General features: G+C 31.2%; 1 protein-coding gene across 3 annotated transcripts; it reads right to left on the bottom strand.

Annotated features, from left to right (window-relative positions):
- Positions 1 to 1,121: 1,121 nt before the first annotated feature.
- On the bottom strand, positions 1,122 to 19,153 carry LOC118443867 (uncharacterized). Of its 3 annotated transcripts, XM_035871458.2 has the most exons (8): positions 17,376 to 19,153; positions 14,733 to 14,943; positions 14,437 to 14,560; positions 14,305 to 14,350; positions 12,604 to 12,694; positions 12,254 to 12,451; positions 9,145 to 12,123; positions 1,122 to 2,346 (listed from the first exon to the last, which is right to left on the bottom strand). In XM_035871458.2, exons 1-8 carry the CDS (start codon positions 17,519 to 17,521, stop codon positions 2,275 to 2,277), a joined length of 3,867 nt encoding a protein of 1,288 aa, XP_035727351.2. In that variant the 5' UTR covers positions 17,522 to 19,153; the 3' UTR covers positions 1,122 to 2,274. The 3 variants fall into 3 exon arrangements, with proteins under 3 accessions (XP_035727351.2, XP_035727352.2, XP_035727349.2); XM_035871456.2 differs by lacking the exon at positions 1,122 to 2,346 and having other exon boundaries at positions 6,424 to 12,123; XM_035871459.2 differs by lacking the exons at positions 1,122 to 2,346; positions 14,305 to 14,350; positions 14,437 to 14,560; positions 14,733 to 14,943; positions 17,376 to 19,153 and adding an exon at positions 13,769 to 14,273 and having other exon boundaries at positions 6,420 to 12,123.
- Positions 19,154 to 19,218: the final 65 nt, after the last annotated feature.

Here is a 19,218-nt window from a genome sequence, read left to right as displayed (position 1 = left end):
ATTTGGTTTATTTTGGCATACAAAATAATTTTATTTACAGTCTGACAATAATATTAATTATTTATCGATAGTCTTTTATACTAAGTGGCAATAGTATAATCGAATTACTTATTACATTATGCAGTTACGGCTATTTACATCAACAAAAGAAAAAAAAATTAAAAAAAAAAAAAAAAAAAAAAGAAAAAGAAAAATAAAGACACGAATAAATACCTCTTGGACGTGGTTCAAGTTTATCTTGTGTGCTTGCTCATTGACCATCTACGGATCGTTTCGTCGACAGGGACATTTATATTCTCAATAGGAGTTAAGATTCTGTGAAGGGATTAAACTATGTGACGCGCTAACAACTGTAAATGCACAATCTGTAAAATGAGCCGCACTACAATCTAAAATATATTTCTAAATATATAAAACACTAGTGTATATCACGCTTTCCGAAGAAAATAAAAAGTCAATTCATGTGAACGTGAGATACACGCAATACATATTTTCCACAACTATCCCTTCCAGAACTTATATTAAATTATTAAAAACAAATGAGAGAAAGAAAAAAAAGCAGAAAAAATAGATTGTTCAATATAATTGATCTAAGGAACTTCGAAATTCTTTTATCAAAAATGTCCTCATGCAACGAATCGATCGATAATCGATTTGATCGTTGAGAATAAAGCACAAAATGTTTAACGCTCTTGCAAACAATTATGCAAGATAGAAATATAGAGAATTACTATAGATATATTTATATATATATATGTATATAGACAGAAAGATAAGAAGGAAAATAGACATAGGAACAAAGATGAGAAATAGTGAGGTGAAAAGAGGCTAAAGCGAATTTGTTAGTTTACATGACGCAATCTTGATGCAAACAGTTTTACAATATAGCTTTACAATATTGCAATAGTCACTAAATGACGACTCAGCAAATTAAGATACTCTTGTATTATTTGTCAGCTGATAATTAAACTAATGATTTATTGTTCTTTATAATCTACCGTTATATATATATATATATACATATATATATATACACATATATATATACACATATATATATACATACATATATATATATACATATATATATATATATATATATATATATATATATGTTCCACGGTTCAATGTTTTAATAGAGATAAAGAAATTTTTACGAATTAAATGATACATAAAAATACAATAAATATAGTAAAAAAAAAAATAAGCAAACAGACGAATAGTACAAGCAGTATCCGCAATTACTTGTCAAAGCAAAGTTGACTACAATTGTGAAAGCCATAGATGCGTTTTAGCTTCATTGGCAGCCTCATATTCATTGAAAAGATTCAATGAATTCAATGATCAAGAATGAGGAACTAAAAATATAATGAGAATGAAAATAGAAGAGCAAGAGAGAGAGAGAGAGAGAGAGAGAGAGAGAGACAGAGAGAGAGAGAGAGAGAGTCCGTTCGCAAAAAAAAAAAATGTCTGCGGACTGGAACGAAGTAAAGCCGCTTTCTCTTATTTACCTATCGCGATCTAAATCGACCTGAGTGAGAATATCTTTTTCTTTTTTCTCCTTATTTCTCTCAAAATGTTTCTATTTAATATTTCGAAAGAAGCATCCCTCTTACGAATCAAAATTCGATTTACGTTAAACTTTGGCTAACGTAAGAGTTTACTAGTCTCTACACGTCCTTTTCGTTTGTGTAAGCGTCATATATCTTTGTTTTCTTTCGTTTGGGATGAAAAAGTGAGAAAAATAATTAAAAAAAAAAAAAAAAAAAAAGGAGACAAAAAGGAAAAAAAAATAAAAACAAGAAGAGAAGTTGCGTGTAGAAGAGCAAAATGAAATAAGAATAAAACCACCGACACCGACAGGACGCGAAACGACGATATACCATGAAAGAAACTTTCTCTTCTCTCTTTACACGAGTATATCGCACATTCAAAATCGATCGACAAGAAATCGATCTTTTCTTTCTCGTAAAATCCAATTTTGTTTCGATGACGTCGTCGTATTCGTCGTAATCATCGTCGTCATAGTCGTCGTCGTCATCGTCGTCATTGAAGCCTCGAAGTATTTTTTCTCGTTGGCTTTCAGGTGCATCGGGAGTTTCGTTTCTGTCTCTTCGATTGGTGGTAATGTAACATATAGAATGACTTCTGAGGTGGACGCACATCGATCAGGGCACTTCTTCGATGAATATATATATATATATGGATATATATATATATATCCTAAATTATTATGTCGGCTTACTGATGCCGTTTTATCCGGATATCTCGATACTACGTAGCATGGGATTGTTGACTTTGTGACACTTTGCTGGTACTCTTGTGATGACTGGACGTGTGCCTTTCCTAAAATCAATAATGAACAATGAGATATGGATCTATCGATATATAATCGAATAATCGATAACTCGCTATTCTTATCAAATATTTTTTCAAGAAAAGAACAGATACATTTTAAAAGATTATATTCCAGTCTTTGGACAAAGTTAAAAGAAATAAAAAACAAAATAATAAACAAAGTAAATACATAAATAAATAAATAAATAAATAAATAAATAAATAAATAAATAAATAAATAAGTAAATAAATGACTAATGAAAACAATAGCTTTATTAACGCGTCCGTATATGGTTTTATGTACTTTAAGTGTTGTATATTCTAAAGATCAATATTTCTCTTACAATAATATTGAAAAAATAATTCAACTGCACGAGATCATATTGTGTCAAAGCATTATATTATGGTGAAGTGAATGGACGATGAAGAAGCAATCTTCAGAAAGAAGTCATAAAATATATAGCATAGAAATGCTCTTTGATTTATCTATAATGAGAGTGGGAGTATAGGGAGAGAAGGGGAGGAGAGAGAGAGAGAGGAAGGGAGAGGAGAGACTAAACTCAACGTAGCTTACTATGAATAGTAGGATTAGATAAATGGGAGAGCATACGAGGAAAAAGTATTATGCGTCATGCTATGCACAATAACACAATATAGGCGCATACACTAATAGAACATGCACGTGCTAATTATACAAAATATATATATATATACACACACATGTATATATATATATATATATATATATATATATATACATGCATCATATAACGAAAGGAAAACACAAAGAAATAAATGTTTAAAGAACATTTCTGTAGTTTAACCTTCACCAAGCAAGCATCAAATGAAACGACAACGACGGAACGGCCTAATACTTAATCCTCGTGAAACGCGTGTTCTCGCATATATATATATATATATATATATATATATATATATATATATAATGTGTGTGTATCTGTGCGTGTTCCTGTTTAAGTATGTATACTGTATGTATATACGTATGTATATGACATATAATGAGAGAATTCTAAATTTCACATGGCGTTCCTATATCATACACTAAAGCTGTGATATGTTAGTACATAAAAAGATGCGGCGATACGATGTGCGATATTATTATGGTATTATGTGAAGAAAGAGACAAAATAATTACTAAGGTACGTTTCAATTTCACAGAATGTTTATTTCCCTTGATTTCTTTTATATATATATATGTGTGTGTGTATATTTTTTATTACTATTCTTGGTCAAACACATGAGGCGTACGATCCCTGCTGTGCGTTGCCTAATGGGTCAATCCTATCGAGGAGATCCATAATAATTAATAATTCTACTTTCGTATGATAAAGTATAGTCAAGGAATAGGCCACATTATATATTTTCTTTTATTTGGTTTTTTTTTTCTTTTCTTCTTCTCCTTCTTCTTATTATTATTAATTTCAATTATATCTAAGTACTGAAATTGTTCATTTGTATAATCGTGGTAACGTTAACGCTAACAATCATTTTAAACGCAATCAATGCCTATAAATGATTTTGCAAGCGCGATGCATTGCGAGATTTTGCATGCACGATCTTAAAAAGAAAATAGGTAGCATACGCGGGCAAATAAAATTTATACATTGTATACATACTTAACGCATTTGTTTGTTTCTTTCTTTTTTGTGTATTTCAGCATTTATACATTTTTTTTTACTAGAATCTTCTTCATCGATCTTCTTAACAATTACATTTTTGCTTGTTTTTATTTTTTGTTTTATTTATATCACACATGTCAAGCATCACTCACACGCGTGAGCAGACGCGCGCGCCTGTTTTGTTTGTATTTTTTTTTGTTTAACCTATTTTATCAATTTCTGTATTATTTATTTATTTATTTATTTATAAGTTTATCCCCTATTCTTTCTCTCTCTCTCTCTCTCTTTCTCTCTCTCTCTCGCTCTCTCTCTCTCTCTCGCTCTCTTATACTCCATATAGTCAAAGGATACAAAAGCTACATAGATTTACCTTAGCAATTATTTTGTCATCCTATGCCTGCCGCGAGTGCACAATTTTTAAATAACGTACAATTTTTATTCTTCTAAGTATATCTCTTCATATCTTTTCCTTATATAAGATTTTACGATACCTTTTAGATGTATACAATATTAACACATATTCGGATTAGATAAGAATTAACGCTCATGTTATAATAAGTTTTAATCAATTAAGAAAGAATAGAACGATCCGTACATATTTCTCTTTCATGATTAATTTTTATACAATTTATATATATAGCAAATATTATAAATAATGTAATGAATTATGTAATCAAAGTGAAAATAATATTCTTTCGTCTTTTAAATGATATTGTAGATATTCTATTATCTACACTGTGTCAAGATGTACAATTATTATTCTATTCCTTCCAAAAAGATTTAGCCTTTTTCTCACCCTCCAGATTATTCTGCGCATATAAAAACTTATACACAGAAACGATAAAAGAAAAATAAGAACGTCTGTTTACAAGTACATGTGCCCATCAAAAATAGTTTCTCGCTCCATGCAAAACCCAAATAATTCTATATTTTTATTATTTTTTTTGTCTTTCTTTCTTTCTTTTGAAAACTTGCAAAGCATTTTTTTCTTTTTTTTTTCTTTTTTTTTTTCTTTTTTTTTTCTTTTTTTTTTTTAATGGTAATTTGCATGGGAAAAAAGAAATAATCACTATGATCGTAATGATTTCGCAAATAAAATGCGTATACTTTTACTAGCATAATAGCGCGAAAGCAATTTATATCGCTATAATAATTACAGTTATAATGTCACAGCAAGAAAATGGTTTCTTTCTTTTTTTACATTAATGATAATCGTGTCACAATATTATTATAATCCAAATGATCTGTAAATGTGCATATATGCACATTATTCTGTATAGTATTAACACATTTTCAGTCAATAATATAAATGCATAATATATATATACATATATATATATATATATTTATATATTTATATATTTATATATTAAGCATGTTATTTGATTCATTCCGATTCTCTCTCTCTCATTCTCCCTATCTCTTTCATTCCCAACCCCTTTTTTACTTATGCACTCTAACTTTCATTCTCTCTCTCTCTCTCTCTCTCTCTCTCACTCAATCACTCATTCATTCATTCACTCATTCATTCACTCATTCATTCATTCACTCTCCCTCTCCTTCTTTTTCTCTATACATTCCTGAGTTAATATTTGTTCTATCAGTACCCTTTGTGTTCCTTTGCATGTACAGCTTAGAACGCGAGTAATAAAAATAATATGACAAGCTCTCTCTTTAACCTAAATGAATTGAGAAAATAAATAAAATTAATACGATTGCTACACGATCAATAATCAAAAATCAAAAGACCATTACACGAATAAAATATACAATATGAAATTTATACACAACCCTACTAATATATTTATTAGTTTCATACTTAATTAATTGGCAAATTAATTTCGCGCGTTAATTTTTATCTCTATAACTTTACTCAAAAATATTTCCAACACTTAGTCTATACATATATACCACATAAACTTTCCTTTTCCGTATCATTAAATATGTTTAAACAAAGTATACTTAACCGAGCAATTGCACGCTCTGATGATAAAAACTTAATTGCAATTATAGAAACTTTTTTCTATTAAACAAAATAAGTAGATAATATAAGGATAACTTTATAATACACCCACTATTCTATTTTGACTGCCTAACTCTTACTTCCTAAAATTGTTTAAAACACTTAAATATATAAATCGTATCCTCTTACGAAAGAGACGATATATCAGTCCAAGTATTAAATTTACAATGGTACACACATATTAAATCATTGTAATTGGTGCAACAGATGGTAATGGTAAAAGGAAGAAATTAATGCAAATAAAAATTGAGAAAAAAAAAGCTGCATTAGAAAATAGCTAAGTACAAAAAAAAATATATCATATGTCATATACTACTGACTTGTTACAATCTTTACGATCTAAGGCATCTTTATGCGTGTATGCATGTGAATGTGTGTGTACATATATATATATATATATATATATATATATATATATATATATATATATATACATACACACACACACACACACACACACACATATTTATATAATATTTCTGAAGTGATATTACATATTATTAATTTCATTGTACTAATTGTGATGTTTGTTTGTATGCATATTCTTCTTTCCTATTACAATAAGAATGTTCTTAGAAATGCTTTTATATGATACAATGGGAAGGGGAAAAAAAGAATTATGTAACTTTACAAATAATTTCTTAAACTATTGGTTATTATCTTCTTTAATAGCAAATGATTTTTTTTTCAACTTTCAATAAAGAATAACTCAATTATAATTTTTCACTAAGAATAACTCAAATAATAAATATAAATTGATACAATGAATAAATCTTCTGTATCTAAATATATAATTTGCCATTGAATAGGCATATAAAAAACTTGGATAAATTGTTAAATCAGATAAAAAATTGTAAACTATTTAAGAATATTTAAACTTTCGAATGATTACTTAATTAATTACTAATTTATTCTTTGTAATTATCATCACATATATAATTTTTCATAAACAATTGATTGAAAAATTATCTAATTCGTTTTTTTTTACATTAAGCGTACTAGTTATTACACGGTAATGTATTTGTTAGAACATTCTTGTTATAAGAACATCTTGCTTCATGATCCTTTGCCAGCAAAGGAAAGTATTCAATAAGTAAAGTTATTATTTTTAAGTATCCTCACGATAATAACTCGTAAGCTCTGTTTTAATTACTTTTATCAACGACTTGTCATACCTTCTGATCAAAATGTAAATATCAATAAGAAATTAAGGAATTCCTTATTTTCATTAGCACTTTAATATATGTTAATCCCTTATTGCATGTAGTAAACTTCAAAAAAAGAAAAACTATTAAGCACAAAATGAAAAAAACATGTAATATTACTTTCCTCTCTGGTATCTGGCAGTGTTTGGTATGTTTCAAATTTTACAATTTTTGCTACTCCCTTCCTAAAAAGAAAAAAAAAGGGAAAAAAAGGAAAAAAAAAAAGAAAAAAGAAAAAAAGAATTGAAAAAGGAAAAAGAAAAAAGAAGAAAAAAGAAAAAAAATCTAAACTAATAACCTCAATTCGACAATTCAAAGTTAAACTACAAATAAAAGCAAATATTTGTATTACTTCAATTAGTTTACTATTTTTATGAATAACAAATAGTCTGTCGACGTAGAGAAATAAATTTTTTTCAGTAAAATATTATTGAAAATATTTAAAAGCTTAGCCGATAATTTTTATCTCTCAAGGAACATTGTCTTTGCAATGAAAAAACCTTAAAAAGGTCATAGATAGTCTTTTTATATATATGTTCATAAATTCGTAGTAAATTAACACATTCAATATTCATATTCGCTATATTTCTTGAAAACTTTCGATCGAATTAAAATATCTTCTTCCACACATTTGTCGTTGTCTTCCTATTGTTGTCATCGTCCTCTGAATAATTATCTTCAGATTGAATAATAATCATTTCGTATTTACTTTAATGAAGTCATATGCTTGAAAAATACTCTAAAAAGATATGCTACAGGTACAAAGGTGGAAAGATAGATGTGGTAGTATATAACAATAGGTAAAAGATATCGTACGATGCCATGCTGCTACATCTACCATTCACAAACTTTAGGGAGTCAAAGGATGACAGAGGCAAGTAGAAAATTTACTCCTTCCGTAAAAAAATGACAGAGAGTTTACTTCTACAAAATAATCAACCACTCTTCTCCTATCCGTGCTATGTCGAAGCAAGAATTACCTTTACTCCCGACATACTTATAGATTTATTATCTAAAAATAGTCATTTAAACTTAATAAACATTCTATATTATTATATACCCTAATCTAGTGTGATGTAAAAATAATATTAGATATTTATTGATATGAAATCAAAAAAAGATTGACTAATAGGTATTCTTTTAGATTTCATAATTAATAATGTACATACACTGTACGAATTATAAAAAAGATATATACAAAAGATTCTCCGAACCTTTGATTAAAAAATTTGCTGACAAGCACGGATAACGGATCGGAGAGATAGTTCTTTTTTTATCTATATATAAATTAAGCACTACCTCGTGAGCTACATATTAAATTCACTACAGAAAAAGAAAAATTTGAGTGCAGTCGCAACTACTCTGGGGGTGGGGGTGGGGGTGGAGAAGAACTCGGGGGTGGTCCAGTAGGCAACGGAGGCGGTTTGTCAGATTCTTGTTGAGCAGACACGCCCGACTGATGAGTCGGTCGTACAATCATAATGGGACTTCGACGTACATTGGTAGGTAATGAGGGTGGTGGAACGGACGTATCGATGGCGCCATCCGGTGTCATTATGACATTGCCCGCCGGATACATGGAATATTGCTGCTGATATTGTTGATAATAACTCATAGCAGGGTCATACATGTATCCGGTAGCAGCGGCGGCAGCGGCGGCGGCGGCGGCGGCAGGATTGTATATCGAGGGCGGTGGAAAATTGGTGAAGTTAGCAAAATATGAATCAGCCTGGGCGACGTGAGTAGCCCTGTTATAGGCCGTATCAGTTCTATTGGATGACGAAGGATGATTAGAGGGATGGTGGGCATTGATATTACTATAGGTATCCTGCTGATAGTAGCCGTCACGTTGACCGGCTACACTGAAATTGCCAGCCGATCCTGATGGTGGTAGCCCGCGCTTGACATACTGGCGGCCGCCTCTGCCACCTCCACGTACCTTGTTATTGCTGCCTGAACTATAGTGTCTGCCGTTCTGCCTTTCCCCAGGACGATGTTGACCGTAACCACCGGCGGCCATTGATGAGATCTGCTGTGATTGTTGTTGTTGTTGTTGTTGTTGCTGTTGTTGCTGCTGCTGTTGCTGCTGATGGTGGTGATAGTGATGATGGTGTTGTTGTTGTTGTTGCTGTTGTTTCTTCGTCGGTGGGACCACGTTCGACGTACTCTCGTTGACATCGATTCTTTCTCTCTTTCGACCATCACCTGAATAGTCTGGCACACTACCGATCGTCGAAGCGCTTGTCGTCGTTACCGGTACGCTACCCGTTGAACTTCTCCAAATCGCGTCCGTTCGTATTTTCATTTTTAACGGTGCCTGTGGCACCGGTTGAGCTTGCGTACTCGGTATACTTTCCGCACTCTTCAATCGATCTTTTAAAATTTTCAACTTCAGACCCGTACCTTGAGGTGATTTGTTTTTCTCCGGTATGACTATAGTACCGCCACTGGTAACGGCTGTTTCACTACTAAGATTTAACTTCTCTTTAGGTATTGTTATCTTGATCGGTGCAGCCGGTAACGTCTCCTCATTTTTCTCCTTATCTTTTTCACGGTGCCTTTCTTTGTCCTTGTCTTTGTCCTTGTGTTTGTGTTTATGTTTTTCTTTACTCTTCTCCTTATCTTTATGTTTATGTTTTTCTTTCTTTTTTTTCTTCTCGCTCTTATGATGCTCCGTTTTCTTCTCTTCGACCACTGTCGGCACTGTTGGCTGTACCGTTGTTGGTACGGTCTGAACTATTCCATCTGTATTATTTTGTACCGGGGCAGATAGAACACTAATATCAACCGTTGAAACTACAGACGTTTCATTCATTGATGAAGGCAGTGTCATACACTGTGTTTGTACTGCTAATTGGCTATCAGGAAGTAACAATGAATGAGAAGTTATGGGCTGTTGATGTTGATGCGAATGTTGATGTTGATGCTGCAGTGTCTGTGATTGTACTTGTAATTGCATCTGTGCTTGTTGTTGCTGTGGCAACTGTTGCTGTGGCGGCTGCTGTTGTTGCTCTTGCTGAACAATATGCTCTTGATGCGCTTGTTGTGGTGTTATTTGACTAAATTGCTGCATTCCTTGCAGTAAAGATGGCAAAGGAGCTAAAGGTTCCTGCAATAGAGCACTTATACTTTGAGCCGTTTTCATTGGTGATAAATATTCAATTTGCACTGGTTGTTGTTGAGTCTCAACGCCTGTATCCAACCCATTTGTAACCATACTACCGAAACGAGAAATCACAGGTTCCGGTTCAAACGGTTTAATTAATTCTGGTGGTTGTAAATCGCTAGCCACCGAAGTACTTCGACCATTTGACGAAGGATTATCTCTGATTGGTTGGATAAGCTCTGGTACTCTACCAAGCATCTTCATGGCCTCTAAACTCGATGTATCTTCCATCTTGATTTTCAACTGGGACTCATTTTCACTAGAACTTGTAGTCCGATGTCTTTTATGAGATATCGTTGACGCATCAGTAGCTGAACGTTTCATTGATATTGAATCAGTTTGTTGTAAACCTGGCGGACTCGCGAATGGTGACACCAAATTAAGACCAGTTAATGTCTCTGGCGCACGTTCTTTAGGAACTTTAACAGCCGAAGGTGGCGTTTTTTGCTTCGATTTAGGCCTTTGAGAGTGAGACTCCCGACTGGTTTGCACTTTTTCCGGACTAAATAATGATTTGTGTTTGTTTGTTGGTGTTTGTAACAAATTTTGTTGTTGTTCTATCAATTCATCGTGTCGCGGACGTTTTTCAGCTTTTGGATCGTCTATATTATTTAAAGGCGTTAAACACGAGGATTGAGAATTTCCATTTTTAATCGAATCTTTTAATGCTTGTGGAACACCATAAGCAGAATGCTGATTTATTGTGGGCTTAGAAGATATGCTTTTTTGAGAGATTTGTGGTAGAGAAGATGCGAGGTTCGTCGGAGATTTTTCTTGAGAGAATGCGTTTTGAGACATAGCGATCGGTTTCATATCACCTATAAACGCACTGGTGCTTCCTTGTGGCTTATCTGGTTGACTATATTTACCATGATAAGACTGTTTCTGTATATTGGCAGCATGTTGTACATCCAATGCTGGTTTTGGAAACGGTACAGGTTTTTCTATAAGTTTACGTACTTCTTCACATCTCTGTTCTAAAGTATCAGATTTCCGTTGTCTATCTCTCGACGAATCAGGATATTTATTATAAGCTTTTTGATCTCCATCTTTCCTATGATCTACAGTTTTATGTCTTGGATCATAGACTCTTTTGTCGTGAGATTGATGTTTTCCATCCATTGTGCTTAACCTTTGTAAATTGTGGTTGTTATTACTGAGATTGTCTGGTAATGTAGCAACGTCAGATCTATGTGGTGTAATATCTGATAATGTGTTGTCTACGTTTACATCCTTTGTTTGATGTATTGTATGACCATGAGAATGCACTGTACTACTAGTTGAACTACTACTAGAATTGTATTCCCTTTGTATCCTCTGTCTACTAGGATCACGATTGGGTTCTCGCGGCTGATTCCCTGTAGAATGCCTTTGTGGTACTGGTTGACTAACTTTCATCTCTTGTCTGTGATGATGATTATGATGTAATGTAGTTTTTTGCCCCGGTGGCACGGAATGCTTATTAGGTATATTTGTTCCGGACACAGGTTTATGATGATGTGAGTGATGTTTATTAATATCAACTGCATGACTTTGTACACTTGTAACTGGAGTTGTTGCTTTTTCTCTCTCTAAACGTTCACGTTCTTTTTTCTCTCTGTATTCACGATAGTCAACAGGTGGTCTTGTGTTTGTCGGAGGAAGTTGTTTCTTTTCTTCCTGTTTTTCTATATGATGCGGCCGATTAGAATGAAATGTTGGCCCTCCATCCGCCGCCGATGCTGGAGATTGAACTTTTCGTGGTTCAGCATCCTATAAAAACGTCAAATATTTTATTGGAATATACTCAATAATTGGAAAGAACAAATTTTGTATAATAGTTGTTTAAAAAACAAGATATTTTTTTATTTACAATATTAGATCATTGTATAAAAATACTCACAAATGGCGAATTTGGCAAACTTGGGTGATTGATACTTGGGCTTTGATTAGCAGAAATGCTCATAATTTTCCTTTTTAATCTCGACGGACATTTGTCGAATATATGTAGAAATTCTGCTGTAAGTTGTTGTAGCAGCTCTGAAGTTACAGTTCTATCAACGTACCAAAACCAATGTTTTCCTTCATTACTTTGAGGTATCTGTAATAAAAGATGATAATATAATATCTTACACTTTTTATTCATTGTATGAAAATATGCAATTATTTTGTACGATATATATTTATCATTATAAATGATCAAAAATAAATATTAAAAATAAAACAATATAGAAATTTGTAATACATTATTACCTCCCAATTGGACCATTTACATGCTAAATGGATACAGAAACAGGCGACTACTGTGGGTTTGTATTGCAGACACATTGTTGTTAAATGCAAGCTGAAAAAAAATAATATTTCAAATTATTCCAGTAATTTTATTTCTCTACGAAATAATTTTCTAGTAAGATGTCATATAATATACAAAAACATTCCATTTTTATATTAAAAAAATAAAAACGGAACAATATTGTAACAGATAATTAATTCTCTTAAAAATTATACTTCTTACTTAAAAGTTATTTATGAGTAAAACAAGAAATTTTTAATGACAATTTACTTTCTTGGTCTCATTAAATTATTATATTGGAAAAAAAAGGGAAAAAATAATAAACGCAGCACATATCGTAATCTATGTTCCTATTCTTCTACCCTATACTCCACTTTTCAGAATAAATTATGCCACAGTATAACGTGTGTACATATGTGTGCACACTGTAAAGTAAATATGTCATATAAATTAAACTGATATATAACATGGTACAATATTGCATATTTATTATAAACTTATAATAATCTAATGAATCAAATTATTTATTATTATCACTTAATCTTTAAATTTCATTAGATGTCTATCACGTATATTGATATAAAAAAATATATGTAACGCAAATCTCAAATCTTCACAATTGTAAAATTATTTATATATGTGTAATTATAGTTGTGACATATTTGATTGTTTGTTATATTAAATTACTAAACATTATTATGTAGTCATACATCTACTTCGCTCACGATTTTCATGCGCTATTTTTTATAAATCCATTTGTATGTATAAAAAGAAAAATGTGATAATTTGTTATAATTTAACACTTTTACGCCTGCACATTTCGCTCAAAAACTTTTTTTACATAATCATAACTGCTTTTCACAGTCATTCATAATATAATTATAATATATTTATTGAAAGAGAAGTATTGAATTTACCATTATTTAAATTTTATCATATAATCTCAATGTAGACAAACATTAAATCCAGGACCTCAAAGTATTTGTCAGACTAAAATTGATAATGCGAAACCACATATATCTGATGCCAACTGATAACTGCTGGCTGAGCGAAATCACTTTTTTGTCACAGCGGACGATAAAGTGTTAAAAAAATAGCACTAAACATAAAGAATATTTAATTTACCTTTACATACAAATCCACATCGTGAACTTAGTTTATGATATGAACCTCATTTTGTTTTGACATAGATTCTCTTTAAAATCAGACATTACCACGACTGTAACGCAACATTCCCACCTAAAGAAACTAACTAATTGTATTTTTCAAATAATTTTGAAATCAAGTGAACAAATACATACAGTCAAAAATAATTAGCTTATAAAAAAATATATAAAAAAAAAATTAATTATATAAAAATAAACTATCATCTTTTATTTTATAATTATACATTTATACCTTTATTGAATGATACTTTCAATAAATAATCTTAGTTGGTTATAGAATGTTTTCTTACTTTTTTCTCTAAAACTACCTGATACCAAGAATCATTTTCAAAGATTAGTAGCACATTATGTTTCCAAATGTTACATTCAAAGAAAATATTTATAGGTCAGAATGATTGCGCCAGTGCCTGACAGTTTTAGCATGGAAATATACTTCTTGACAACATCTATATCATTTCTAACAGTAAGAGATACTACAAAATAATGTGTATCCACCTGTTAGATGCCATGAAGTATGACGTCTGGGCTAAGTCCTTGCTCGCTGAAAAATAATAACAATCATTTATTAATCCAAATATAAATTAATTTAAAATATGATTCACTTATAAACTAGAAACATAAACTTACCTTTAACCAGTTGACAACATCTAACAACATGTGTGTGAGGATGGTCAATAGCAACATCAAATCCCAATGTCTGTAGTAAGACATTTTCATTAAATACTAAATCTTGAGCTTGTTCAAGGTATTGCTGCAATAAAATCATACTTGTTAATAAATGGAAAATAAAGAGTATTGAATATAATTCATAAATTAGAAAAATATAATATAAATAAAGATATATATAATACAATTTTTATAAAAAGACCATCAATGGAATAAACATATTACTATTTATTTGGATAAAAAATTTTAATACCTACCTCAGATCTGATGTCAGGTGGCGGCTGATCTCTGTGCAAACACATGTGTGCCATTTTGATAACATGTTCTAGTTTGCGTGGTTGTTCTTCTACTTTTGCTGCTAAAAAAAGGGCTGCTGCAGCTATCGAATTTCGGTGGAAATGTGATAGCGAATGGAACACATAGAACCTGTGCATGTAGACTATTGCTGTATTGATGCATAATTGTGTACTATATATCAATAGTTAAGGAAAATTCTTTTGTGCTGATAATTCCTAGATTAAACTTTTCATTATAAATTATGGTTATTATGAGTTATAAAATATCAATTTTCACCAATCTCAATTAAAAAAAAATTGCTTGCAACAAATAAATATTATAGTATCAAGAACCAAATGTGTAGTACCAACCAAGTCTAAGTACATGAAAGTATAAGTATATAGATAATAATATATAGGTAATAGTATAGAAGTACATGTATGTATAAGTATATAAGTAATAAATATAAAACAAGTTGCCAGAAAAATTATATCAAATTACTATACTTCTAGAAAAATCAATGAAAATGAAAGAATTTTTAATTTTATAGATCATTATTGTTCTGAACAAGATATTGATGACTTTATCAAATTCATATAAGATATTATTAGAAATACAAAATCGTATAGTTTTTAAATAATTTAATACAATAACATCTAAAAAATAAATTGTATCATTGAAATTTATTTGAATTTATTTATTTGTTATATATTTAAAAGGATGATTTAATCAAAAACTATGAAACTAATATTATATATAACTTATTGCGTTATATTAAATTAAATTATTGCATTATATTAAAGCAATAAGAAATGGAATATTTGTTTATATTAAGAATAATTTATTTAATTTATATATTACATTTTAAATATTTCAAGTTATTTTAGCAGGTAGTGATAATATGAAATTCAATTTTCATCTAATCTATACAAATCTAAAAAATAATAAGGTACTCTTGAAGAAATTTAAAAATATAAGGTAATCAATATTCTGGATGCTTAGAACTTCTTAAATCTTTTATTATATACATATTTGATTTCATCAATAAAAAGATTTATAAGACATAAGCAGTAATACATAAACATTTTAAAAACATCTTTAACAAAAATATGTATAAAGGCATTTACCATCTTATATTTTATAAAGATTAGAAAATAATACAATTATGTTGAAATGTAAATACAAAACCATAGTGTAGATATTTAATTTGATTCTGTTTTGTATACATCAAATATTAATACAATACATTACTTAAGAATCAAACAATAAATATAACAAGTTATATGATACAGAATGTAAATTTTTTTATAGAAAATAATGCTTAACATCAATATATAAACAGAGGATTGTTATAAAAGATAACACAATGTTTAATCCATTGTACCAATATAAACAAAAACTTAACACAAAGTATTTCAGACCTAGAATAATCCTACAGAAAAATTTTGGTATAAGAGAATTAATCCTTTACAAGTGATATTTTATATAATCAGAAAAGTATCCAGAGTACTGCTTTCAATTCTATCTTAAAAATCAAAATATTCATATTTTTATCATTTTTACCTGTTATTAAATAAACCCTAACAGATTATGTGATATGAGCATAAAAAAATAATTTCATTTTCATCATTCATCTAGATATATAGTTTAATTTCTTTGTAGTATTAAAATTTCCTTAATCGTTTTCAATAAATTGTACAAACACATGCGATGTACTTTCAAAGAATCCCTATTTAAACATATAAATTCTATTGATGCATAAGATGAACAGTAATATAAAATTGAGTGAATAGCAATCGATATTAATATCGGAGAAACATTAAATTATTAGTATTAGACTTTATGATCATAATAGGAAAAATCAGAGAAACTATTTAATCGTCAAACCTACACATTTTAAAAAGTTTGTTCAACTAGATGGCAAAGGAAGCGATATATCTTGCCAATCCTTCTCGTATCTCAAAGGCAAGCAAAACTGCAGCTGTTGTAGGATAGAAAATAAGAAGAAACCCATACTTGCGTAAGGATAAAACAGCAGAAAACTTGGTTGGTACTACTGTCAAACTTGATCCAGGCAAACAATGTAAATTTCAATGTGACCCTGTTTCATGCCCTTATTTTAAATTTCACATTATCATCGGACGAATTCGATGATATAATACGCGTGGTAACCATGATCGTGCATAGACTGACATTCCGCGTATAGTGAGGAAAAAAAAGCAAAATAAACGGCTCGTGAGAGGTGTGTGACGCAGGAAACTTCAATATGGGGAAAAGTAGACGACGACGCGTGACCTCCGCGCTCTCGCACGTCACACACATGTTTATAACACGTCGCATTTCGCGACTTCGTGGAATTCTCGAGAGGGGAAAAGAAATAGTACCGTCGCATTCATGAAACATTGAATAGACCGATGTAATATTAACGTCTCGCGATAAGAAATTATCATAAACTTTAATAATTGGTAAAAATGATAAGAGAAGATTCGTGAGGAAGGGAAATGTTGAAAAAAAGGCATGAGATGCAAGTAAACCGATAGGACAAAACCACACGCATAAAGACGAGGGGGACGCGGAATGGGGGGAACGAAAAAGCACACATTCATTTTTGATAAAAAGGATACACCACAAGTCGCTGTCCCATGTCCTGGATGAAATTCGCTGCCTGCTGCCTGTAACTTAGTTCTTTATCCGCGTCGATGCCGCATCTTCTGCTCGGCGTGTTTATAAGCTGTTCTTTTGTAAAGTACCATTTTTCGTCAGCCGCCATTTATATGTACACACAACTCGGGCACTAAAGCGATGCACACTTCACGGCGTTCGCTCACTCGCGCGGCGGACGGGCCAACGGCGTCGACTTTCGCGTCTCGCCGTCAACGTAGATATATCGAAAATTTTGCGAGCGATACGCCGACAACTTCGCGTCACGCACGAATTGGAAGAACGGACTGACGCATAGGCGTCGATATGTAAAATTCGAATACTGCTACTATCGTCGTCATTACTACCACCGCCGTCATCACTATCATTACAACCACCACCACTTTCATTTCCACCTTATGCGTCAGAACAAACAAATGCACAAATGTTTTTCTTTTTCTACTATCGAAAACGCGCGAAGTTTTATCACTGTTACGATCATACCGTCTAAGCTTTATTCTCATCGAACGATATTTCGTTCTATTGTGTTTTCTTGCGATTTTCTATCAAAATCGTACCACAATTTGACGACGTTCCTCTTCATCAATATTCTTATTTCGATTGAAATCGCAATTCGTTCTCTTCAATGTGCCTCGTGTAAAAATGAGAATTTCAATCACCGAACGTTAACGAAAAATTAATTTCGATATAAACTAGCAGGTCAGGCTTCTTAAATAATTTTTTGACCCATTATTCGAGGGACATCAATTGTATGCATGAATAACATCTTTGAATCTCTTTCTCTCCTCTCGAAAATGTGCGATGTTTTATCATTATCACAATCATATCGTTTAAATTTTATTTTTATTGAACGATATCCTGTCCTGTTGTATTTTCTTGCGATTTTCTATTAAAATTGAATCACAAATTGACGACGTTTGATTAAAATGATTATTTCGATTGAAATCACACTTTGTTCTCTTCAAGGTGTCCCGTGTAAAAATGAGAACTTCACTCGTCAAAGGCTAACGAAAAACTGACTACCTTTCCGTAAAAATTATCAGTATTACTATAATTTTGGATTTTCTACAGGTCAAAATTTATGTCCATTTGGTCCCTACTTTCACTTTCTTGCAAACAAGTAAATTATGACTCATAAAGATATTATCTATTGAATACAATTGTTTGGAACCCAAAATAAGCAGGTATACGTAAATATATTGGGCGTTCATGAGAATAAGAAAAACATTTTTTTCCTTTATATTATCCCTTTGTGATATTCATTTTTCACTTTTGTAAAAATTGTTTACCGTTATTTAATACCGTTGAAAATATTTTCTCTAAAGCATCTTTGTTTTTGAGTATGTTTACGTATTTCTTGAATTTTAATATAAAAACGTGTTTTTGTAAGGGATTATCACTAAATGCGTCAATCATTCGCTTGTTCGAAAGTCCACTCCTGCGTAAATTCACTGCAAGTTTAATCGCACATTTTTTTTCTGATGATCAGAGAAATATGCAGTCAAAAAGAGGATAAAGATAACCTTACAGGATGTCTTCTTTCCAAATGTATACTTTTGATTTCACCGTTTACGGAAATATTAGCACGACAACGTATTTCGTAATATTGTCATATATTAAAGGGATGATTTTATTATTATTATTATTATTAATTATTATCGCAGAAGGAACGATCGACTTACAAATTCGCCTCAATTCGTTCTTTCGCGACCGCGTGGATTACCTAACCACCTGGATGTGTCAACACCCAGCTATTCGATCAAGGAATATTGCAGTAGCCAACTTCACAGCATACCTCCGTTCTCG

This window comes from Vespa mandarinia, chromosome 1 (genome assembly GCF_050613455.1).
Source record: "Vespa mandarinia isolate Hongniang chromosome 1, ASM5061345v1, whole genome shotgun sequence".
Taxonomy (NCBI): Eukaryota; Metazoa; Arthropoda; class Insecta; order Hymenoptera; family Vespidae; genus Vespa; species Vespa mandarinia.
The sequence above is the reverse complement of the archived record's forward strand: the minus strand, read 5'-3'. Positions and strand labels throughout refer to the sequence as shown.